This window comes from Lemur catta, chromosome 3, assembly GCF_020740605.2.
Source record: "Lemur catta isolate mLemCat1 chromosome 3, mLemCat1.pri, whole genome shotgun sequence".
In the NCBI taxonomy this organism is placed as follows: Eukaryota; Metazoa; Chordata; class Mammalia; order Primates; family Lemuridae; genus Lemur; species Lemur catta.
Genome location: NC_059130.1, coordinates 3,386,901 through 3,412,909, shown reverse-complemented (window position 1 = coordinate 3,412,909; position 26,009 = coordinate 3,386,901). Strand labels below are relative to the sequence as shown.

Below are 26,009 nucleotides of genomic sequence, written 5' to 3'. Positions count from 1 at the left end.
TTTTGTTCTTTCAGTTTTGTTTTGACGAACGAAATCAAGGTTTATTGCCATGTCTGGGTCCCCTTCACTTTAGCATTATCATCATTTCCTGTGATAAAAGTTTGCTTGCTTCTATTCCAGCTTTTATTATCTTAACTTGGAATATATATATATATATATATATATATATATATATATTTAAAGACCAGATCTTTGGTCATTTTATTAGAATCATAAAAGATTTGCCTCATTTAATCAAAATGAAATTTGTATGGATTTCTAGGTGATTCAAAACTTTTTATTGTAGAAATATCCCAGATTTTTCACACTCTATCAAATTTGGTTAAAAAATACAGTTTTTTAAAAAATGTAAAATGGAGGTAACTCTAATATAGCCCGCATACTAATAACTAAAGAAGTGCTCAAGATTGGCCATAAATGTCCATAGGAATGTTTTATTGGGTCTTAATTCAAAGTCAGAATAGGAGCTGGCCTCTGTAAGACTTTATTTTGACCCAATTAAGTCAGATGAACTATACTTTATCACTGCCATATGCCAGCTCAGAAATGGAAAAGAGCAGAACCATGGAACAACAACCTCTCTTGTCTTCTTATTTAGGACATTGACATGAAATATTTTATTTGATTTTATTTAAAAATTTTCATTTAAGTTTTTTATTTTTAATTATTATGGATACATAATATTTGTATATATTTATAGGGTACAGGTAATGTTTTGACACAGGTGTACAATGTGTATTAATCAAATCAGGGTAATTAGGGTATTCAACACCTCAGGCATTTATCATTTCTTTGTGTTAGAAACATTCCAATCCTATTCTTTTAGTTATTTTAAAGTATACCCTAACTTATAGTTGATTATAGTCACTTTATTGTGCTATCAAGTAATGTTCATTCTATTTATCTAACTATATTTTTGCATCCATTAACCATCCCCACTTTATCCTCTCCTCCCTGCTACTTACCAGCCTCTGGTAACCATCATTCTACTCTCTGTCTCCATGAGATCAATTGTTTTAATATTTAGCTCCCACATATGAGTGAGAACACGCAAAATTTGTCTTTCTGCGCTTGGCTTATTTTACTAATGCTTAACATAATGTTCTCCAGTTCCATCCATGTTGTTGCAAATGGTAGGATTTCATTCTTTTTTATGGCTATATAATATTCTATTATGTATATGTACCACAATTTCTTTATCTATTCATCTGTTGGTGGACACTTAGGTTGAGTCCAAATCTTGGTTATTGTGAGTAGTGCTACATTAAACCTGGATGTGCAGATGTCTTTTTGAGATATTGAATTCCCTTATTTTGGATATATATCCAGCAGTGGGATTGCTGGGTCATATGATAGTTCTATTTTTAGTTTTTTGAGGAATCTTCATACTGTTCTCCGTAGTGGTTGTACTAATTTATATTCCCACCAACCGTGTATGAGGGGTCCCCTTTCTCAACATCATCACCAGCATTCATTATTGCCTGTCTTTTGGATAAAAGCCGTTTTAACTGGAGTGAGATGATAGATCATTGTAGTTTTGATTTGCATTTCTCTGATGACTAATGAAGTTGAGCATTTTGTCATATACTTTTTGGCCATTGATATGTCTTCTTTTGAGAAATGTCTATTCAGATCCTTTGCCCACTTTAAAATCAGATTTTTCTTGACTGACATCTATTCTGTTTTAAAAGACCAAAGAAGCTTTTTAATTTAATCAGGTCCCACTTATTTATTTTTGTTGTTGCTGTGATTGCTTTTGGGGTCTTCTTCATAAATTCTTTGCCGAGGCCAATGTCTGTAAGAGTCTTTCCTATGTTTTCTTCTAGAATTCTAATAGTTTCGCACCTAAGGTCTAAGTCTGTTATCCACCATGTTTGATTTTTGTGAGAGGTGAAAGCTGTGGATCCTATTTCAGTCTTCTACATGTGGCTATCCAGTTTTCCCAGCACCATTTATTGAATAAGGATTCTTTTCCCCAGAGTATGTTTTTGTCTGCTTTGCCAAAGATTAGATGGCTATATGAGGATGGTTTTATATTTGGATTTTCTGTTGTGTTCCACTGGTCTGTGTCCCTGCACTTGTGCCAATACCAAGTGGTTTTAATAACCACAGCCTTGTAGTATAGTTTGAAGTCTGGCAAATTAATACCTCCCATTTTGTTTTTATTGCTTAAAATTGCTTTTGCTAAATGGAGTCTTCTCTGGTTCCATACAAAGAGTAAAATTATTTTTTCTATATCTGTGAAAAATGATGTTGGGACCTGATTAAATTAAAAAGCTTCTGCACAGCCAAAGAAATAGTCACAAGAGTAAACAGACAACCTACAGAATGGGAAAAAATTTTCACATACTACACATCAGATAAAGGACTGATAACAAGAATCTATTTAGAACTCAGGAAAATCAGTAACTCTATCAAAAAGTGGGCAAAGGACATGAATAGAAATTTTTCAAAAGAGATAAGAATGGCTAACAAACATATGAAAAAGTGCTCAACATCTCTAATCATCAGGGAAATGCAAATCAAAACCACAATGAGATATCACTTAACTCCAGTGAGAATGGCCTTTATCAAAAAGTCCCAAAACAATACATGATGGCGTGAATGTGGAGAGACAGTGGGACTTCAAACTAGTGCAACCCCTGTGGAAAGCATTATGGAGATACCTTAATCAGATTCAAGTAGACCTACCATTCGATCCAGCAATCCCATTATTGGGCATCTACTCAAAAGAACAAAAGTCATTCTATAAAAAAGACACCTGTACCCGAATGTTTATAGCAGCACAATTCACAATTGCAAAGATGTGGAAACAACCCAAATGCCCATCAATTCATGAGTGGTTTAGTAAAATGTGGTATATGTATACCATGGAGTATTACTCAGCTATAAGAAATAACAGTGATATAGGATCCCTTTTGTTCTCCTGGAGAGAGTTGGAACCCATTCTATTAAGTGAAGTATCCCAAGAATGGAAAAATAAGCACCACATGTACTCACCAGCAAATTGGTTTCCCTGATCATCACCTAAGTGCACATTTGGGAATAACACCAATTGGGTATCAGACTGAGGTAGGGGGTGGGGGGGGTGGGGGGAGGGGTGTATACCTACACGATGAGTGCGATGTGCACTGTCTGGGGAATGGACACGCTTGAAGTTCTGACTCGGGGGGATGGGGGGCATGAGCAATATATATAACTTGTACTTTTGCACCCCCATAATAAGCTGAAATAAATAATATAAAAAAAAGACCAAAGATAGGATCCCAATCCCTTATGGTTTGTAAAGTTTCTCTTGAGGAGTCTTCTATTAGTCTGATGGGTTTCCTTTGTAAGTTATTTGATGTTTTCACCTCACAGCTCATAGGATTTCCTCCTTCTCCTTACTTTGGCCAGTCTGATGAAAAATATGTAATGCTTCATGAATTTTCATCCTTGAATTGTCATCCTTGCTCAGGGGCCGTGCTAATCTTCTTTGTATCATTCCAATTTTGGTATATTTGCTGCTCACATGAGCACTGGACCATTTTTTTAATTCATTCAGCCATTCTATTCTCCATCTTTTAAGTGGAGAATTTTATCCATTTACATTTAAGGTTATTATTGATATGTGAGGCTTTGTTCCTGACATGTTGTTAATTGTTTTCTGGTTGTCTTATACATTCTTCCTTCCTTTCTTTTCCTCTTATTGTTTGTCATTGTGGTTTGGTGGATTTCTGTAGTGGTACCATTTGAGTCCTGTCTCTTCCTCCTTTGTGTGATTGTTTTACCAGCGAGTTTTATACTTTTGTGTGTTCTCTTGATGGTAAATGTTGTCTCTTTTTTGTTTCCAGGTTTAGGAATCTTTTGAGCATTTCTTGTAGGGTTGGTCTAATAACAACAAATTCCCTCAGCATTTGCTTGTCTGGGAAAGACTTTATTTTTCCTTAATTTATAAAGGATAATTTTGCTGGATATAGTATTCTTGAGTGGCAGGGCTTTCTTTTTTTCTTTCAGCACTTTGAATATATCATACCATTCTCTTCTGGCCAGTAAAGTTTCTGCTGTGAATACACCATTACTCTGATGGGATTTCTTTAAAGGTGACTAGATACTTTTCTCTTGCTGTTTTTAAGAATCACTCTTTATCTTTGACTTTAGACAGTCTGTCTATAATATACTATGGAGAAGACATTTTTGCATTGTACAATGGGGATTTCTGGGCTTCCTGTATCTGGACATCTAAATCTCTTGCTAGACTTGGACAATTTTCATCTATTATTTTATTAAGTAGGTTTTCTAATCCTTTTATTCTCTCTTTACCCTCAGAGATACTGATAATTTGAATATTTGGTCACTTTGTGTTTTCCCAAATTTTTTTAGTAAATATGTAAATTTCTTTATGATGTTTTTAGGATATTTTACTGATGTTTATTTTTAATGCTAAGCTGTGCAACTTGCTCAATCCTCATTCCTCACCACACTCAGTTTTACACTCTCATTCCGATGTGGTTTTGCTTCTAGCTGGAGGGCGTGGAGAATACCCACTAGCTAAATAACAGAGGTCAGAGGCTTGGAAGAATTTCACACAGTCAGTGGGAGGAGAAGACATTTGGGGCAGAGAAGCCATCTCCCAAAATCAAAACAGTGACGATGTCAACTGTCCCACATAGCAGGAGGGCCACTCCAAAAGCCAGGCAAAATTATCAAGCCAGCCAGCAAGCAATTGTATTTGTTACCTGGGTATCAAATATAGTTTTAGTCTTTAAAAAAAAAATGGCATTCTTCTTTTGGTTTCTAGTAAATTGCAACCTAGAATATTTTAACCTGTATCTTTTAATTTCTATACTATACACTAAAACTTTTATGTCTGAGTGAGAAATTGATAAAATCACTTGAAAAGAAGAAAGGATAAGGTTGAAAATAAATTCAGTGATAAAGTAAAACTTTATTTATCAATTCCTATAAGGAGAATACAGCTTCAAGTATACAATTCAGGTAGATTTTATGTTGCAAAAACATTCTGAAGGCTTAAATAGGATTGCTTTTAATGGTAAGCTTTTCTTGTGCATTCATAGTGTTTTATATAGAAATACAATGTATACCTATTTTTAAAGGAATAAATCTATGTGTAGAGTCTAAACATTTTCTATCGTAATTATAGTAGTACTAGATAATATTGGACATATGTTATTGTCTTAAAAATAAGTCATATAATGATCCAGTTTGAGTAGAAACTCTTCCATGCTTTTTCTCTTCAATATTCATTCATTCATTTCCCCTTACGACACTGAAAATATCTAAAGTATTCTAAGCCAGCAGCCAGAAATGCCAGGCCCAGTGGTGCTATCTTTATCCAGGAGAGCTGTGAGGATGAGCGACTGTCCTCACTGAGAATTCGAGTCCTCAGAGGCTTTAGAATCCGCTCTCTCTGGGTCAGGATAGCTCTCCGGGCCCCATCCCATTTCCCTGGCCCCTGCAGGCGGTACTGGTATGGGGTGCAGGGACCAAAGAAAACCTCCATGGCCAGCTTTGGATCTGAGAGAAAGAGGAACAGCAGGTTGGGCTTCACCCCTGCCAGGGTGGCGATCTCATCCATGTACTCAATGTGATCCACTTGGATTGTGTGGCGGAGCGTCTTCACGTATCTGAAACAGGAGAGAGGAGTGTGGAGGACTCAGCCTCCCGCAGTGGGAGGAGGACAGAGATTTATATCATTCAGAAAATACAAAAACTTTAAACAACTTGATTTCTACTCATTTTAGAGGTGAAAAAACAGAGAACCAGAAAGCCATACTGATAAACCCAACAACACTCAGATATGGAATGGCAGAGCAGACACTGAATCCAAATTTCCATGCTCACTGTCCCATAGTTTTTGATTGCAGCAGGATGACTGAACTGGGAATTGATGTTTGCAGTGATTCCTACCCTTTAAGATGTTCATTTTTAAAATGAAGGATTATGATCCAGTTAAATACTGCCCTGTGTATTTTGTAGGTAGGATGGAAAACTTAACTTCCAGCCCACCTGTGTGTTTGTAGTCAACCAGGGGACAGATAAACAGACAGTCATTGATCACTTGACCCCAGGAGCTTGATGGATGTCATGGGGTAAGGGTGTGGAGAGTGTGGCATCCTTTGCAGAGCAAGGTAGCTCTGCAGCACTGCTGGGAACAGCAACTGCCTGCCGAGCTCCCTCTTGACCCAGATGCCTCAACTCGGAGCGTACATTGCATGATGCACATCCAGGGACTGCATAACCTCATCACATAGCAGATATTATGGATTTGATATTTATTATGGCAGTTTTACTTCTAGCATTTGGAAGTAAAGTGCCTTGATGGAGGACTGCCTTTTTCTAATTTGCACAAACATATTTTAAGGGATAGCAGTGGCCCTTTACACACCTGCTGCACAACATGGGGCAACAGTAACATATCTTTCTGACCTGAGAATGCACAAGGTGTCATCTTAGAGATGTGCAGCAGCTGGCACTTTTGCTGCATGAACTGAACATTTTTTCCGTGTTGTGAGACCTTCTCCATAGCAGAGTTTATAGAGCTCACATCTGAGTACTGAATGCTTGTTTTAGATACTGTTACATCAGAAGAAACAACAGTGTTGTCATTTTATATTGTCCTCCATATGCCTTGTGCATAATCCCATTGGAAATGCTGCAGTATGCCTGCCATAGTAGGCGCAAAGTAAATTTTTAATCAATTCACTCCTTCTCCCAAATGTTGATGAGAATGTACCTGAACCCTTTTTCAACCAAGAGTTTTCTCTGTTACAAAGTGTGTAAAATTGTAAAGTATGTGCGTGTGTGTGGGTGGGGGGGGGAGGGGGAGTTAATGGGAATGAATTTCATGTCTTTATATGGACACACATACACCCACATAAAGTCTTCAGGATTCTGAAATAATGTGGCAAGTTTACTTAAGATATTAATTTATCTATTTTCTGTCTATATTCCATTCCTTCACTATCTGCAGAAGTGGCCAAGCCTTTTGTATTCCCTTGTTATATGACCAAAAAAGTACCTTGGTAGCAAGACACCTCCCCTCCTAGCTTTTGTTTCCTTAAATTCTGGGCTCATGGACTAGAATAAGATAAATGTCTTTGAGGGTAACAAGAGAGGAGAGGGAAAGATTTTACACAGTGTGTGAGATAGAAGTATGGTCTGGAAGAGTCTAGGAACCCACAGCAAGATGTCAGAGGGAACAGTTGTGTGGGGTTCCTGGGGAGGCTGGACACTAAGCCCATGTCAGAGGAAGCCCTATCCTCAGCAGAGATTCCTCTACCCTACTCATGGCAGGGAAAAGCCAAAAGCCTGCAGACTTTAAGGGTGTACTTTAGACTCAGGCAAGGCCGATGTTAGTAAGCAGCATGATGTGGTGAAAATCAGAGACTGCTCCTACATTTTGGGAAACCACATGGGCTTCCTGGATTCTGGTGAGGTCTTGAGAGAAAATCCTATAATGACTGAGGTTGAGGTTGAGGGCTTAACTTCAGATATAGTATGATTTAAAGAGAATATACACAAAGTTTACAAACTTGTAACAGAGAAAACTCTGGATTGAAAAAGCTTTCAGGTACCTTCTCATCAACATTTGGGAGAAGGAGTGAATTGATTAAAAATTTACTTTGCGCCTACTATGGCAGGCATATTGCAGCATTTCCAATGGGATTATGCACAAGGCACGTGGAGGGTGATATAAAATGGCAGCACTGTCGTTTCTTCTTTTATAACAGTATCTGAAACAAGCATTTAATACTCAGATGTGAGCTCTATAAACTGTTATGGGGAAGATCTCACAACATGGAAAAAATGTTCAGTTCATGTAACAGAAGTGCTCAGTTATTTGTTGCATAACAGCCAGAGGACCAAGATTCATACTTGTTTAGGAGTTGTGTAACAAGATAGTGTAGGAAATGGAGGAAAAAATGGCCACATAATTAAGATGAAGCACAGGCTTAGAATCCCAGATTAAGAATTCTGTGATCCCTATGAAGGTTTCCAATAATTAGTTGTCACTAATTATTTATTTACCGTTTGTCCATGGCTCTCTTCCTCTTGGCAATGTCTGCCATCATGTTCTTCACTGAGGGTAATTTGCTCAGCCCTGGAAGAGAAAATTCAGAGTCTGTCAGGATTCCTAGGAATAAGGGGGGAACATTTTGTTGAAAGGAGAGAACTAGTGTCAAGAAGAAACTGAGGATAAACTTTAGGTGAAATAGTAGGCCTTTTCCCAACATTTATCCACATACCTTTGAGCACTCGTGTAGCCCAGCGAGACTGAAGTTCTGCAATAGGTAGGATGATGCCCAGTGGCTGGATAAGACCGATGACGGCCAGTGTTGGCTTCTCCAGGTCAGGAGGGAACATAAGCTTATACAGGGACACTTCATTATTAGTAACTTTGATCAGACCTTCCAGGAAAGGAAAAGAGAAACTGTATCCTGTAGCAAAGATGACAGCATCAATATTCTCCTCGATAGTGCTGTCCTCAAAAATGGCATCTGTTTCTGTGAATTCCTTCACGTTGGGCTTCACCTGGACTTTTCCAGAAATTATGTGGTTTGGCAGGTCATCACTGACAGTTGGATGCTGACTTAAAAGTCTGTATGTAAAAACAGAAATCCTGAGTAAGCAAATATACAAAAAGGAAACAATGCATATGAGAAGGGATTGAAGCCAACAATTTGCATTTTTGCCCTAACTCTGTGCTTATTCAACTTTTGGCCTGTAATGGCAAAGGGAAGTAATTCTGTGCCTTGAGTGCTTCAGTGGCTACATATATATATAACGGAATATTATTAAAAAAGAAGGAGATCCTGTTATTTGCCACTGTGTCTATGAGCCTGGAGGATACTATTCTAGGTGAAATAAGACACACACAGAAAGAAAAATACTTCGAGATCTCACTTATATGTGGTATCTAAAAAAGAAAAGTCAAATACAAAGAGGTAGAGAATAAAATGGTGGTTACCAGGGAGGGGTGGGGAAGATATAGGTTAAAGGATACAAAGTGGCAAATATGCAGAATGAATGAGTCTGGAGAGCTAACGTACAACATGAGGACTATAGTTAATAATATTGTACTGTATCAGCGATTTTTGCTGAAAGACTACATTTTAGGTGCTCTTGCCACACACACACACACACACACACACACACACACACACACACACACACGAGTAACTCTGAGATGATGTCTATGCTAATTTGCCTGAGTATAGTAACCGTTTTACTGTGCATATGTATATCAAACACAATATTGTACATCTTAAATATATAAAACTTTTAAAAAAGGATAAAATCTAAACTTTGCCCCAACAGCCCAGGAATATGTGACCCGGCTCCGGCCTCTTTGCTTCTTGCGTAGTATTTTCCCCCTCACTGACTTTGTTCTGATCATACTGGTTTCCTTTCTGCTTCTCAGTTTGCACCAAGCCCCTTTCCACCTCGAGAATTTTGTAGTTGCAGGTCTTTCTGAGTCCTTTTCTCCTGACCCTTTTCATTGCGGATCCTTTTTGTCCTTTAAATCTTAGCTTAAACATCACCCCTCAGAAACACCTTCTACATCATTCCGTTAAATTATCTGGCTGCTCCCTTCCCCCACTTGCTCTTGATGACATGATCCTACTCATTTCCTTCTTAGTTCTCATTACGTTCTGTATTTTTAACAAATCATCCGTCTGTCTCAAGCAGAATGCAATTTTCTTCTGCATCCACAGCTCGGTAGATGCTCAGGAACTATCTTTAATGCATGAATCAATGAATGCCACATTCCTTTGTCTTGTTCACTAAAACGTTTCAGGAATCTCTCTTTCAGAATTGCCTTTCGGGACAATTAAGTATTCGTGTGAGAAAAACAATTATTGCTTTATAATCTCAGACCATTATTCCTTAGGTTGATACTTTGGCTGATGTTTTTACTCTTTTAAATATTATTTCTTCATTCCGTTTTTTTCCCTTTTCTTAACTCAGCTTAATATTGCTTTCCACTTCTATCTTTGCTTTTTCACCAGAAGCTTCAGATAGTTTCTGAACCAATAAACTTCCATGGGACAGACCTGGAATCACAGGGGTGCTCGCAGTGAGGAAGGGGCGTTAGGATTCTTCCCCAACATGTTGTCTTTTCTGACATTTTTATCCCAACCTCAGTGAAGATGACTGAGTCCTAGTTTGAGCTTCTCTGTACCCCACACCAACAGCTGTCACGGCACCAATCACATTTCCCTTGCTCTAATCTGTTTCGTGCCCTCGCTTCTCTAGACTTGAAGCTCAGTTGAAGGGAGGAGCCATGTATTTATTTCTGTATATGACACATAGCAATTAAATATTAAATGATTGCTGAATGAATGGGAGAGTGAGTGAATGGCATCAGGAAGCAAACACATTTATGTGCTATAATAGGTATGTATTATATATGTATATAATTGCTATATATTAATGAATATATAAGATTAATTGACCAAAATAAATGTTAAATGCCAGAAGCTGTCTTCAAGGCAACTTCCTATTTACATATGTACATAATTATACAAATTAAGACCCTTCGGTCGTCACCTGTGCTGAGGCTGAAGGCCATAGTGCGCGTGATTGAATCTCGAGTTCAGTGTCTTTTCCAGTTGGTTATTTATTTGTGCTGTAGTTAATATTTTACGGAGAAAATTATTGAACCGAGTGAAAAATGAACTATCCATTGGATACCCATTATCCCAAACACGGTGTAGAATCCATGATCCTCGTCTAGTGCTGAGGAATACCTGAGAGAGACAGAGATAGAGCAAACCAGTGAAGGAGAGAGAGAATATTTTACATACATTATTTTATGCACATCTTACCCATCACCAAGTTTTAAGAGTGTTGGCTTCTGAGGATTAGGAGGTAAAATACTATGCAGTGATCACCAGGCTTTACCAGAGCTGTCTACTGATTTCCAGAAAAAGACTGCAGAAAAAGACACCAAATTTCTGAACGAAAACCAGAAAACTTTATTCACTAGTCTATATGTTTCTGAATCACTGTTTTTAAAAAAACTCCCGGATATTGACATAGCTGTACTTCATAGATAAATAGGGATTTGAATTCAGAAGTGAATTGTCATATTAACTATCATATACTTCCACTGTCTTGTTTGCATCAAAATAAAAATGTACATTAAAAACTTTAATGAATCATATTGTTCAGGACTAGTGTTTTGGTTAACTGAATGTAACTAGAATGGCTTTGAAAATCTTTCTGTAACATATTCGTAAACTTTTCTGCATTCTGATGCAATGAGAAAATGTGTTGAATTGTTTGTTTGTTTGATTACTGGTGCTTTTACAACCTTGAGGATATTGAATCTCAGTTCTTCCTGGTCAACTCTGTGAAGTACAAGATAGGTTAGATGAGTGCTAGTGACCATGTGTTTACCTCTTTAAATTCTTATTAAAATTTTTTTTTAAAAAAACTAAACTCTTAGTAAGTGGCATAGTAATAATTTTTCTTAAAAACTGATGATAAATGATAACAAATAAAGATAAATAAGTAAAATAAATAACAATAATCAAGATATCTGAATAGCCTAGTAGGTTGGGTTCTCTCTTAATTAAGGTTTTATTAAATGTGGTCAACAATCCCGAATGCAAAATGTTATCTCATTTTCTTCTAAAGAAAGAATAAATAAAGCATAAATGAAGTTCTTGGATAAATTGCTTTTGTATGAAATGAAATATGCCTAAAGCAGAATTTATTATTTCTTTGTATCTTCTGTCATCATTATAGACACATTACAATACATCTATTTAAGGAGGATCACATAGTTGTCATCATCATTTATTCTCCTCCTTTTCCTGTTCTTTGATTCTACCACCAAGATCTACTCTACTGATCACAGATAGACTCCCAATTTCTTGTTGTTACTGCTATTTGAAGTCTATTTCGGGACCCAGGTGCTATTGTGGTAGTGAGAAAAGGCAGATTAATTATCTAACATTTTGTTTTATCTGCGCTAATGTTTTACTCAATTAGCTCAGGTAATAGTAATCTGTTCACATGGTGCATACATCCTCTGCTCCCCATGAATTTAAACACCTTGAGGCTAAGGCCCATAGATTTCACTTTGTTTTCTGGCCCCTCACAGAACAAACCTACATTCTGGATGGCTCCCCATAAATGCATAGGTTTCCATTAGTGAAGTTGTCGAAAACAAACCTGTTTTGCTACACGGCTGAGCTCCACTGCAATGTCCACTCCAGAATTCCCAATGCCAACCACTATGACTCTTTTCCCTAAAAAGTCCTCGGGACTTTTGTATTCCCGACTGTGGAAATAACAGCCTTCAAACTTCTCAATTCCTGGCGGACAAAGAAAATTTCTCATTGTGAGGAGTAGTTTTAACAGTGCTAACTCAACACATAGAAGCTGTGTTCTCAGTAATGTGAAAAAGCCAGACTTTGAGTCTGGGTCAGCAAACTGAATATTGAATTTTGTCCTAAAAATGTAATTTTATAGTTCACAGTGCTCAGGGAAAGAGGGAGTAAATTTAGAATTAGTACCCATGGATTCTAAATATAGATTAGTGACCTTACAAAGTATTTGCTAAGTCTAACTGTAACCAAAATGAAAGTTTTACAATTTCACAATAATCTAATTTTATTCATTATTGCATTGCCCTATGCAGTCTTAAGCAAAATAATGAAGCAGGACCTGGTTGTTGTTTTCTTTTGTTTTACTATTCTCTAAGCAGATATAGGGCCTTTCTTCATCGATTTGACAATTCCTCTGTCTTCCAAGCCCCTAATGCCCTCATGCTGCCTCTGGTTCTGCTGAGGGCTTCATAGTGGCTCCCGCTCCGTGTCTGGCATCCTCAGACAGCATCTCCTTCTGGATATATTTATGTCTCTTGCTCCCCTGAAACCTACTCAAATACATTTCCAACATGTCTGTCTATAGGGAGTGTCTCTCAGCCCAGAAGCAAGTAAAAAAGAAGCTGATACATATATGACAGTTATTAATGTAATTACAATTAATTGAGATAATTACATAATAATTGTATAATGATTTCCAGAATATATTGCACTTTAACATTCAGAAGATTAAGTACTTTTATGTTAAAAATGATTGTGTTGGTGTGTAGACACAGGAAGGTTTGGCACTTGTTATACATAACTCAGCTGGTGAGTTGGACACCGAAATCAAGTTTAAGTCCCTTGATTTCCGGCGAGGACCCTTCTATTTTCAGTTTGTGTCCACCCCCAAAGTGTTTCTTATGGTGGCTTGTTAGGCACCATGGAAAGGCACTGACATATCAAGTATTTCTTGATTGACTCCTGATTGCAATTGATTGAAAGGGAAGGAAAATGGAGCAGGAGTGAGGAGAGAGGCTCTAGTGAGGGGAGTTGGGGAGGGTTTTTTTTTTCCTCCCTAACTAATAGTCTCCTTTGAAATGTGAACCATTTTACCCAACAAAATTCAGAGGGAGCAATAGCTGAGTTATTTTGATCAACCAATGAAAATCCATGATAAATTAATGTTATTTGAGATGATGTCTCAAACTTTAAGATTTCTAAGTTTGTGGGTTTGTCAGCTTTTTGCTTTTTCGTTTTTGCTTGTCATTTACCCCTTATTTTTTATTAATTTCACTTTTTCTGGAAGGAAGTGAGATCAGGTGAACAGACATGAAAGTAAAACCATTTAAAGGTGGGCTAGTTTTTGTTACTTATTAGAAATCATATGAAACTATAGTAAGTAAAAAATAGAAGTGTTTATTTTTGTATGTTAGTGTAACCATGTTAACATAAATGTTGGACAGATAGTTGTCTGTTATTAAATATTACCAGAGAAATTTTATTAATGCTAGTAATAAAATTCATGCTCCATCATTTTGCTCAGAAAGTATCTGAACAGAACTTCTCTACCAACAGATTCTTTGAGACATACCTGGGAAGGACTGAAGTGGCAAGTAGGGGTCTGTGTGGTGTCCACTGCAGACCAAGACCCCGTCAAAGACCAAAGTCTCTTGTTTCCCATCAGTCTCCACAACAACATCCCATTGCCCACTGAAAGGAAAATCGGGGTGCTTCCTCACACTTCGCACTTTGGTCTGAGAACAAGGGCACAACACAGATGATACATTATCACCTCAGTTTTAATCCCTTCTCCTCCAAACCCAAAGATCTGAACAACACAACTCATCTAAGGTATTCACGCTCATTTGGTTCCCACTCCTGGGTACTCCCACAGCAACTTTGCTATGTGTTCATTTTCAAGGTATTATGGGTATCTCATTAGAAATCTAATTTTCTATAGCAACAGAAACAGTGAAAAAGCAGAGGAGTGACTAAAGCCACAGGAAAAATATCCTCCTTTCAGAAAGACTTTTTCATGAAAGAAAATAGTATTCCTAGTGTTTTTCTTACTTTAGCAGAAAGCTGCCCAGCTTCCCTGGGCTTAGCTTTTGAGTTTCAGGGAGAAAGTCATGTTCCACTGTGTTATAGAGATGGATTTTGTATGTGTGAGTTGGGGGTCGTGGTGGTAGATAGATTGTGGGAAGTACCTGGATCTGAAAAAGTCTTCCTTGTGTTCTTTATATGACCCTGGTTATTGTTCTACATACAGGCAACATAATTTGGCTTGGTTACTACTGTCACTATTCTAAGTCTTCAAACATTTTGAATTTAAGGTTAAGAGAGAGGACCCTCACCATGCCATACCAAAATATGATTAGAAGAGGTGCTATTGGGCAAAATTCTTCAGCCTTACATTCAAGTAAAATTATCAAAACATCATCATAAGTGATGATTTTCTAGGGTGGAAGCTCACTAATGATCTCTTCCTCTGATCACACTAGAAGATGCCAAGTATAATTTTTATGTATGCACAAGTGTGTCTGCAAACACGCACACACACATATACACACGTTTACTATGCAATATATCAGTTAGATTTTTACCTTAAAACGAATATAATTCAGGAGGCCGAAGTGTTTGGCATACATCCTGAAGTAATCCATGAGTCTGGAGTTGTGCATGTAGTTGGGAAAATGATCCGGTACAGGGAAGTCACTAAAGCACATCATTTCCTTGGAAGTGTTGATGGTCACAGATCTGTAGATACTAGGCATTTTGTCTGAAGTATTTTTCTACAGAAGAAAGCCTCTCTTAATGACATAAACCTTGCAATAACAAGAGAATCAAAATAAAATATCCTAATGAAGAAAAACGATCTCAGGAATAATAAAACAGTACATTGCCTAAAACAGTACATTTGCTCTGTAAATATTTTCTCCCTCACTCCTATATGTGCTAGAGAAAAAAAGTTATATTGAATCAACAATAAGGTGCATATTTGACTTCTCAATAGAAAGGATGGAAGTCAGATACAATGGAATGGTTTCTTCAAAATACTGAAATGAAAATATGTTTACCTAGATTTCTATACCCAGTGAAAATATCCTTCAAAAATGAAAATGAAATAAACACATACTGAGACAAACCAAAGCTTAGAGAATTCGTTGCCAGCAACCCAACACTATGAGAAATATGAAAGAAAGTTCATCAGGCTGAATGGGCATGAACAAAAACGGAAGCATGCACATATAGAAAGGGGTGAAAACTAGAAATCATAAATGTGTGGATAAACACAAAAATATTGACTTTTAAAAACATTAATAATAATATCTTGTGCAATTTACAACATACTCAAGTATCATGGATACATAATAACACAAAGGTGGGAAAATGGAGTTAAACTATAGTAAGATTCTTGCTTTACTCAGAAAGTGGTAAAATATAAACAGAAGGTAGAAACTATTAATAATAAGTCAAGAATGCATATTAGGCCGGGTGCGGTGGCTCACGCCTGTAATCCTAGCTCTGGGAGGCCGAGGCGGGTGGATCGCTCGAGGTCAGGAGTTCGAGACCAGCCTGAGCAAGAGTGAGACCCTGTCTCTACTAAAAATAGAAAGAAATTATCTGGCCAACTAAAAACATATATACAAAAAATTAGCCGGGCATGGTGGCTCATGCCTGTAGTCCCAGCTACTCGGGAGGCTGAGGCAGTAGGATTGCTTAAGCCCAGGAGTCTGAGGTTGCTGTGAGCTAGGCTGACGCCACGGCACTCACTCTAACCCGGGCAACAAAGCGAGACTCTGTCTCAAAAAAAAAAAAAAAAAAAAAAAAAGAATGCATATTAAAGTTTGCAAATTAAAAAGTATGACCATTCTTACCATGGATTTAAGTTAAAAGGATAACTGTTAATACAAATGCAAAAATGGCTATCTGAAAAATGCACAAGAAAAGTAGAAGAATAAAAAATACATGAGTAAAACTAAAAAAAGGGATTGAGGAATAAAGAAACAACAAAGATATAAAACAAGTAAAAAAATGTGAGATAGTTAATACCAATTATATTCGTATTTCATTATATGTAAGCACTAGAAAATCCCAAGGATTCAATCAAGAGACTCCTGAAATTGATAAACAAATTCAGTAAAGTCTCAGCATACAAAATTAATGCACACAAATCAGTGGCATTCAAAAATGCCAATAATAGTCAAGCAGAAAGTCAAATCAAAGACACAACACCTTCCACAATAGCATCAAAGAAAATTAAATATTTAGGCATATATTTAATGAAGGAAGTGAGAGACATATATAGGGAGAACTACAAAATACCGAGAAAAGAAATTGTAGAATATCTAAACAGATGGAAATCCCTACCATACTCATGGATTAGTAGAATCAATATTGTTAAAATGTCCTTACTACCTAAAGTGATCTACAGAATTAATACAATTCCTACCAAAATACCAATTAAAACAAAAAATCAAAATGCCCAGCAAAACCTTCTTTATGATATTCACACAAGACAAAATTAGGCTGAAAGATAGATATATCTTGAAAACATTAATCAAAAGGCAACTGGAATGACTATGTTACTATCAGACAAATTAGACATCATGGTAAAATTAGAGACAAAGAAGGAGAAAGAATAATGATATAAAGGTCAATTCTACAGGAAGATAGAAAAATCTTAAATTCAAATGCATTTAGTAACATAGTTACAAAATACATAAAGTAAAAATGAACATAATTAAAAGGAGAAACTCATATTCATAGACAAACTCAGATTCATAGCTGGAGAATTTAACTTATCTCACTAACTAACTGATAAAACAATAGAACAAATATTGGCAATAGCATAGAAGATTGGAGAACACAATTAAACAACTCAGCTTAATTGACATATATAGCCAAATAAACCCCACGACTTTAACTACACATTCTTTTGAGGTACATATGACATATTTTCCAATATAAGCTTATGATGGGCCATTAAAAAAATCTAAACCGTTTTCAAAGGATTAAAGTTGGCGTATGTTCCCTAATAACAGTGGAATTAAATTAGAAATTAGTAACAGAAAGATAACCAGAAACCCCCCAATTGTTTAGAAATTAAATAACACATCTAAATAAACTTTGGCTCAAAGACTACATCACAGTAATATTAAAAATATGTTGAACTGACCAATAATGAAAAGATAATGCATTAAACTTGTGGGTGAAGCAAAATAGTGATTGGAGGAAAATGTATAGCCTAAATTTATATGTTAGATAAGAAGAAAAAGCTGCAAATCAATTATCTAAGCTCCAAATCAAGAACCTAGATAAACAGTAAAATAAACACAAAAATAAAGAAAAAGAAAATAAAGATACGAACAGAAATCAATGAAATACAAATTAGATGTACAATAAAAGAAAAAGATATGAACTTAAGTCTGATTGTTTTTGGAAGATTAATAAAACTGATAAATCCCTACCAGGATTGATTACCACCACCTAAAAAAGAGAAACTATAAATTATCCATATCAGAAATAAAAATGGAACATCATTATAGAATCTGCATATAATAAAAAGATCTTAAGAGGATATTTTGCATAATAGCCCCAAAACTGTCAACTTACAAAACAGTGAACAAATTCCTTCAAAAACAGTACTCATCAATCTAATATGAAAAGAAAAAGAAAATTCAAAAAACATCTGTTAAAGTTAAAAGTTGAAAGCCTTATATCTGTTGAATTTGTCATTAAAAAATCTTTCTACAAAGAAAACTCCAGGCTTAGCTAGCTTCACTGTTGAATTCTTCTGAACATTTAATGAAAAGAAAAGAATACCAATATGTGGCCTGAACTTTTGTACCCCCATGATGATAAGCTGAAATAAAAAAACTATATATAAAAAAATAATAAAAATTACAAAAAATTTGGACAAGAAAAAAAAAAAGAATACCATTCCTACAAAAATTCTCTAAGAAAATAGGAGGAACATTTCTCAACACATTTCATAACCTTGAGTTAGAATAACCTTGACATCAAACCTGACATAGACATTATAAAAAGGGAAAATTATAGTACAATGTCTCTCATAAAGTTAGACAAAAATTTTGGTAAAATTTTGAATAGCTAGCAAGTTAGAAATATCAGCAAAAATTGTGAATCTAATCTAACAATAAATAAAACTTTTAAAAAATGACCAAATAAGGGTTTTTCTAAGAAAGAAAATTTGCTTTATCATTTGAATATTAATCAATGAAATGCATTACATTAACAAAATAAACAGAGAAAGCATATATTGATCTCTGGTGATGCAGAAAAATCATTTGATAAAAATTAACATATGTCCATGATTTAAAAAAACTCTCCATAAATTATGTATAGATGGAAATTTTCTTAAGCTACAAAAACCTTAGCTAACATCATGCTTACTGGTAAACAATTGAACAGTTTTCTCTCTAAAGTGAGGTTGGGAAGAACAGGATGTCTTCTATGAGTACTTTTGTGTAACATTGTTCTGGAGACCTTAGCTTATGCAACAAGAAACAAAAAGAAACAAAAGTCATAACTATTGGAAAGGGAGAAGAAACACTATTATTATGCATAGAAGTCAGGATTACAAAAAAAAAAAAAAGTACATAGCAAATCCAAAAGAATTCACGCAGGAAGCATTAGTGAATTTAGCAAGATTGTTGGATATAAGGCTGACATAAAAATTAACTGTTTCATATACTAGCAACAAATTGAAAAGTGAAACTTTTGTAACAGCTGTAATTTACAATAGCATAAAAAACATCAAATAGCCAGGACTAAGCTAAAAAGATTAGTGAATACATTGTAGTGTATTCATATACTGCAATACTACACATCAATAGAAAATAAAAATGAACTACTGCTACATGCACAATTTGAATGAATCTCAGCTACATAAGTGAAAAAAACCAATACAAAAAGAATATAAAGGTATGATCCCAAGGACCAGCAAAAGTAATGAATGGTGATAGAAATCAAAACAGTGGATACCTCTAGAGATGACTGGATATTGACCGGGAAGAAACACACAGGAACTTTCTAAGATTCCAGAAATATTCTATATCTTTATCTGAACAGTGGTTACATAGATATATAAATGTATCATAATTATTTTGTACACTTAAGATTTGCTTACTTTTATGTATTTTAGTGTATACATTATATCTCAGCATAATTTTTAAAATAAAAAAGACAGAAAGTCTCATATTAGATAATAAAGTAAAATCAGGTTTTATGGAGATAAACCTAAAACAAAATGACATAGTAAAATGGAAAAATCAAGTGATGGGAAAAAATGTGCTTCTTAAGTTCTAACAAAAAGATAGCTACTTTAGTAATATTAATGCCAACACAATATAATTCAAGGTAAAAGGAAGAAAAAGATCTTTCATGTCAAGAAAAGGAACTATCCACTAAGAAGATAAAACAGACATAAACTTTTAAATACTTACCAACAAACCTTTTGCATCTATGATAGAAATGAAAGAAGAAATAGGAAAAAAATCAACACATATCAGAGATTGTAACATATTTTTTAAAGATCCATATATCTAAAATCCTGGTATAGTTTACTATGATCTCACATCTCCATTATTATTGAGTGGCTTTAAAATTAGACAAACTTCTTTAGCCATTCATCCCTTTGGTCTATTCTCAATAGAGCAATGAGGGTGCTCTTTTTAAAACACAAGTCAGAGAAGATTGTTCCTCAGTTTAAAACCCTCTAATGGATTTCAATTCCTATCAAAGTCAAAGTCCTAACCATGGCCCGTAAACTCTAACAGGACCTGGTCTCCCATTCCTCCTCGACCGTTTCCTAGACTTCTCCCCGCTGTTCACGACAATCCAGCCACACTGGCCACCTGCCTCTTCCCTCAATGCAAGGGATGCTCTCACCTCATGGCTTAGCCCTTAAAGATTCCTCTGAATCCTTTTACCCAGATATCCTCTCAGTTTTCTTTCTTACATCTCAATTCTCTGTCAAAAAAATCACTTCTCATTGAGGCTATCCACGATCCCTTGTTTAAATTATATTCTTCAGGTCTCCTCATTTTCTGCTTTAGTTTTCTCTGCTATACTTGCTACCCACAACCATGCTATTTATTTTGTTTTATTCACCTTTCCCATTAGAAAGTAAGCTCCCTAGGCTAGAACTTTTGTATTCACATTTACTAATATATTTCCTGGCACTTATGAAAGTGCCTGACACAGAGTAAGAGCTCAAAAACTATTTGTTGAATGAATGAACTCTTGAATTAAAGAAGAAACAAAATGGATATTATGGCATATTTAGAACTGAATGTCAAGTAAAGCAATACAGAGGAAAACCTATAGGTTACAGAGTGATATTTGATTGAGCCCGACAGCAGGTTGGAGAGTTTGTCTGAGGATACGAGGAATGTTCCCTGGGCACTGGTTTGCTTCAGACAACCAGGGGAATGTCCCTGTAGGACAGTGAAGTCGACTAGCTTGCCTCAAGCCCACTCCCCACAGGGAGTGAGAGGTCTCACATTCTAGCTCTGGAAGCATAGCCTGGGTAGGGACAAGAGCCAGGAGCAAGACAAGACAACTGTCCATTCGTGCATACCCATGACAACGCCGGCCATGACTGGTGAGCAGAATGGCTCTCTGGGATTATCAGAACCGGCAAATGTTGGTTGGAAGTGCTGGAATTCAAGGGCACTTCCAATGATGGCAGAGTGAAGCACCAAAACAAGATGGGGACACCTGGGAACTTAAGCCTGTTCAACAGTTGGTACCAAGCTTGAACCCCTCGGGGCAATAAATCTCTTGCTACCAAGAGCTGAGAGAGAAAAGAAAAAAACATTGCCCTTTGATAGACAAAAGATGTAACATCCAGCGGCCAGCCAGTTATCAGGCATGACCACAGAAGAGAAGCCCAGCAATAGACCATCCTACCCTACCCTATACCAGGCCAAGTTAGGTAAAAAAAAAAAAAAAATACATGCCATCTCTAATCTTGGGCATAATATCACCTGATTAGTTCACAGACTCCTCAACCACTATTCCTTTCTAATATTTATGATGACCACGTGGAATCTCAGCTACCCTGCATAGGATCCCATAAATGTCATGCCTCGGTGTGAAATTGACATGTATTTACTGATTTCCTCAGTCAATCAGTAATGCAAGGAAGGAGATTAGGGTCATTCCGTGCTTCTTAAAATGTAATGTGCTGTATGTTGCCTCTGAGGAAACCACCACTCAAATTGTTACAGCTATTTTAAAAAGTTACATGTGTAAAACCAAATAAAATCCAAGATTACCTGAAATTTCCAGAGACCTCCAATATCATCATTTCTTTCGAAGCAGGTGGGCTCCAAATCTTCATCTAAGCAGCACTTGATGGCACCCAGTCCGCTAATCCCAGCTCCAATCACAGCAACCCGCTTCTTGGCCATGGTGTCTCTGCTGGTCAGAGAAATCAAGAGCTCTGGCACTACCATTCACTCCATTTAAACAAAAATTACTGTCACAAGGACCTACAGTTTGTTGTCCTAGTTTTGATTATTCTCATGAGCAATGAAAACACCAATGCACTGATTACCAATCAGGGACTATGATAGGTATAAGGGACACAAAAATGTACAAACAAGGGTTTCTTACTCCTACAAGTTCTCTGTATAGTCAGAGAGAGAAACACAAACACATAATGCCTGGGCTATATGTAGAAAAATGCAGTGGTACCCTCATGCTAGGTGTGCAGTGGGCAGACAGCACAGGGAAGGAATACCTGGCCTGCTAGAGGAAGTACACAGGTGCAGCGACCTAGGGGTGAATGAACAGGAGTTAGCTAGGTAAGAGATCAGGAAGGGTGGGGGGTACACATGCGTGGGTGTGACATTGCAGACAGCGGAGACAATGTGAGCGGAGGAGGAAGTTAGAAAATGAAGAAAGGATGTGGAGAACCACAAGCAGTCTAATCATCCTGAGTTCAGTAAGATAAGGACTGAAATCGTCCCATTAGATGCACCAAGGTTGTGGTCGTTTCTGACCTTTGCCTGAGAAGTTTCTACGTAGTAATGGGGTAGAAGCCATTTCACAGTAGTTTGAGAAGAAAATAAGACCAGAGAAAGCAGACACAATGTCTGTTAATTACACTCTAGAAAAGCCCATAAATGCAAAAAAAAATAAAAAAATAAAAAATCAACATACAGATTTTTTTCTCCCTTCTTTAATGATCTAACAAAAGCTAATTGAAATAAGTGGGAGATTTTTTTAAAACTGTATTTTCAAAATTATTATGAATGTACCAATATTTATTAACAGTATCTCCAAGCCTTAGATTGTGCATTCATTTACTTATTAACCCCTTATTTACTTGCTCAACAAACACTTATTGATTGCTAACTATGGACCAGGTACTGCACTTGCTGCTGAGATTGCAAAGAAGATTATGACACAGTCTTTGAGGCTTCAACCTAAAGGGCAGAGAGCATAGTTCGATACAGTTAAAGGCACCACACTGTAACTGCTAAAGTTAAGATACATGCAAATTGTGCAAGTACAGTGATTCTTGCTGAATCACTTGTAGCGCGCGACTATGTAGACTCATGTCCTTTCTTGATGAAAATTTGTTTCAGTGGAAACAAATGCTGTTTCCACTACAGAAATGTCCCTCCTTTTCTACTGGCTACTAATTAATTTATTAGTACTGGCTACTGGGTAATTAATTTATTAATAAATTAATTTCTGAACTTCCATACCTTTTTATTTTTGCTTGCTAACATGGTTGGGCAGTAAAAATACTATATCATACAATTACAATCTGATAAAATATATTAGTGACTATCCCTACCTTTCTCCCGACAATGTATAGTATAAGACAAAGATAAGAGACCAACCTTTGGAAAGAAGGAAATTCAAGTTTAATTTGAGTTTCTTAATGACAGTAGATACATAGTCCCCTCTGTCTTCTTGAAAACAGTCATTGCACAGCAACTTGAAGACTTTTATAGCTTATTCTTATTGCATCAGTTAATGTGTAATCCTTTCCCATGACTCCTCCAATTTGGATTAAAAAAATTTCCATGAGGCTTTTAGGGAAGGGACCATGTCTGATGGTATTTGTAATTCACCCACTGATATTGGTCTGCAATACATTTTAATATTAATTTACACATTGTAAGACCATCCAAATGAAATCATTCGCATTGGCTGGGGAAAGCATAACAAATATTTTGGGAATTAAATAATGTCATTAACTCACTGTCATCACAAAACATTTTTATCATTTCAGATAATTAATATTAAGAAACTTTTTAGTGTGGACAATGAAAATGTTCATTTAATGCTTATAAATTTTATGAGAAAACAAAACATTCTGTAAATTTTGAAAAGAAACATACCAAACTGTTATTAATTATTATATTTGGTTATTTGGTTATTTGTGTTGAATAACTGTGTTTAAGTGAGTCAAACACAAATCCTGGTGAACAATAACAAAATTGAAACAAAGGAAGCCGTTAGAAATCAGAGAGGAGTCCCAGGTTAGGGGTAGAGCCTACGGTCTGGAATTGGGGGCAGGAGGCGAAATGAATGCAGAATGAGGTTAAACACCCAGTAGCTCACCATCAGGAGAAGGGAAAATACGTGGTCAGAGGAGAAACAATAGAAGACAGAAAGCAAACCCCCAGATCAGCGTGCCTGGGACTCAAAATAGCCTACCTTATCTGGTGGGGTCACCTCTTCCCAGCCGTGCGGCTTTTACAGTCCTGACAAAATCAGACTCTTCTGACAAACCCTTGTCTCTCAAAATGCCCAGTAGCAAGTTCCTCTTAATTCTTGAGTACTTCCTTAACGGTTGCTCAACTGTTGGTTAACACAGCATCTCTATCTCCTTCTAGATCATGAATGTATTATGATATACCTGGGAAGGGCTCAAGGAGATTATGTAATTACAAAGATCACCTTTGGGTCATGTGAGGCCACCGTGCTTTGTAAAAGGGACTGGTGGTAATGCAGAGTCATAAGTCCCACCCCAGCGAATTTCGAAATAGACAAAATGCAACTCAGGGCAAGAATCCCCAGGGAAATGTTGGCCAAGTCTTGGTAGCTAAATTGAATGACACCTCCACAGGGATGTGCAGTTTGTTTGGTTTATTTTCTCAGTGAGTCCTGCAAAAAGATGAAAGTGGAAGAAAGGCAAAGACACAGAAGAGGCAGAAAGAACACAAAAGCTACTCTGCTGAGCACTTTTACCACATGCGCTTCTAAGTCTGCACGTGCACTGTCGGGGGACAATCCCCGGTAGCCCAGATGAGCAGTGTGGCAGTAAGCACAGCCAAGAGGAATGTTGCGGGCTACGGCGGTGCACTTCTGCGGAGATGTCATAGCTGTGCCCTGGGAGAGCACACCTGTCTCCCATCAGTGACCCTCAGGTCAGACTGCCCTACCTGGACCACACCCATGAAGTCCTTGTCCTCCCTTCACAGTTAATGGCTGCATGTCTATTTTTTCTCCATATATTTCGTATTAATTCAGTTTTGCTCTATGAGCTTGTATTGTGTGTGCTACTGCTTGAGACCACGGGTCTGTACCTTATCCTCAGTGCCTGGCACACACAGTGGGTGTGGGGGTTAATTCCACGTGTCAAGTTGGCTAAGCTATGATGATCATGGGCAAACTCCAGTCTAGATGTTGCTGTGATGGTATTTTTAAAAAATGTGACTAATATTTAAATCAGTACACTTTGAATAAAGCAGATTACTCTTTATAACATGGGTGGGCCTCATCCAATCAGTTGAAGGCCCTAAGAGAAAAAGACGGAAGCACCCCAAGAAGGAAGGAATTCTGCCTCCAGACTCAGGACTCATTACCGTCAACTCTTCTCTGAGTTTCCAGCCTGCCAGTATGCCTTGCAAATTTCAGACTTGCTGGTGCCACAATATTATTTGATATATATCTGTGTATCTCCCATTGCTACAGTTTCTCTGAAGAATGCTGGCTAATACAGAGGGCACTCCATAAGTATTTGTAAGAGGACTGCATAGAAAGAGGGAGATGTGGCACAGACACACCTGTTCCAAACCAACAAATTGTCCCAGGAAAGTGGGGCAGTGTATTCTGCATTAAGACACTATTTCATGGTCTTAATTGCCTGAACTCATGTAAGTCCACATTGTCTTTCATAGATGGCTCAAAACAAATTAGTGGATTAAAAGATATGCAGTGGAGACATGAACTCTTTGTTCTGACCATACAGAAGGGGTGAAGACACGGGTTTCTTCCAGAGCCAGAGTGGCTGGGTGCCAGGCAGGTGAGCCTACTTCAGCCCAGGTGAAGGATTAGGCTAGAACTCCCCAGGTCATTCAGAGAAAAGGGCACATGCTACAAATAGGTGAGTTGTGATGTTTTTAGATTGCAGTTTTAAAAGCTTAATCCAACATAAGAATAAAGTAGAAAAGCAAGGCATTTACCTAATTTAAAAAAACATTGTATTGAAAGCGTCTTGGCTTAATGAAGGTGTTAAGAGTTCTCATGTATGTTGTAAACGCATAGTATACATAATTTCCTAAAATTTTTCGTATGCCCTCAGTTATGTTGCTGGGTTCACTCAGGCACCATTCTCTGAAAAGAAGTAAATTAGAGAATGAAGAATTGATTTGGATGGAAAGAGAGACTGATATTTAACCTTTATGGATTGTA

At 36.9% G+C, this 26,009-nt stretch overlaps 1 protein-coding gene and 1 pseudogene across 3 annotated transcripts; both read right to left on the bottom strand.

Annotated features, from left to right (window-relative positions):
• Positions 1-3,403: 3,403 nt before the first annotated feature.
• On the bottom strand, positions 3,404-3,519 carry LOC123636189 (annotated as a pseudogene).
• A 1,399-nt stretch (positions 3,520-4,918) lies between these two features.
• Positions 4,919-24,090, bottom strand: LOC123634580 (flavin-containing monooxygenase 5-like). 3 transcript variants are annotated; one of them, XM_045546311.1, is made up of 9 exons: positions 24,030-24,090; positions 21,629-21,773; positions 14,927-15,115; positions 13,915-14,077; positions 12,187-12,329; positions 10,555-10,754; positions 8,250-8,602; positions 8,032-8,104; positions 4,919-5,627 (listed from the first exon to the last, which is right to left on the bottom strand). In XM_045546311.1, exons 2-9 carry the CDS (start codon positions 21,761-21,763, stop codon positions 5,252-5,254), a joined length of 1,632 nt encoding a protein of 543 aa, XP_045402267.1. In that variant the 5' UTR covers positions 21,764-21,773; positions 24,030-24,090; the 3' UTR covers positions 4,919-5,251. The 3 variants fall into 3 exon arrangements, with proteins under 3 accessions (XP_045402267.1, XP_045402268.1, XP_045402270.1); XM_045546312.1 differs by having other exon boundaries at positions 21,629-21,770; XM_045546314.1 differs by lacking the exon at positions 24,030-24,090 and adding an exon at positions 23,207-23,276 and having other exon boundaries at positions 21,629-21,770.
• Between the last annotated feature and the right edge of the window lie 1,919 nt (positions 24,091-26,009).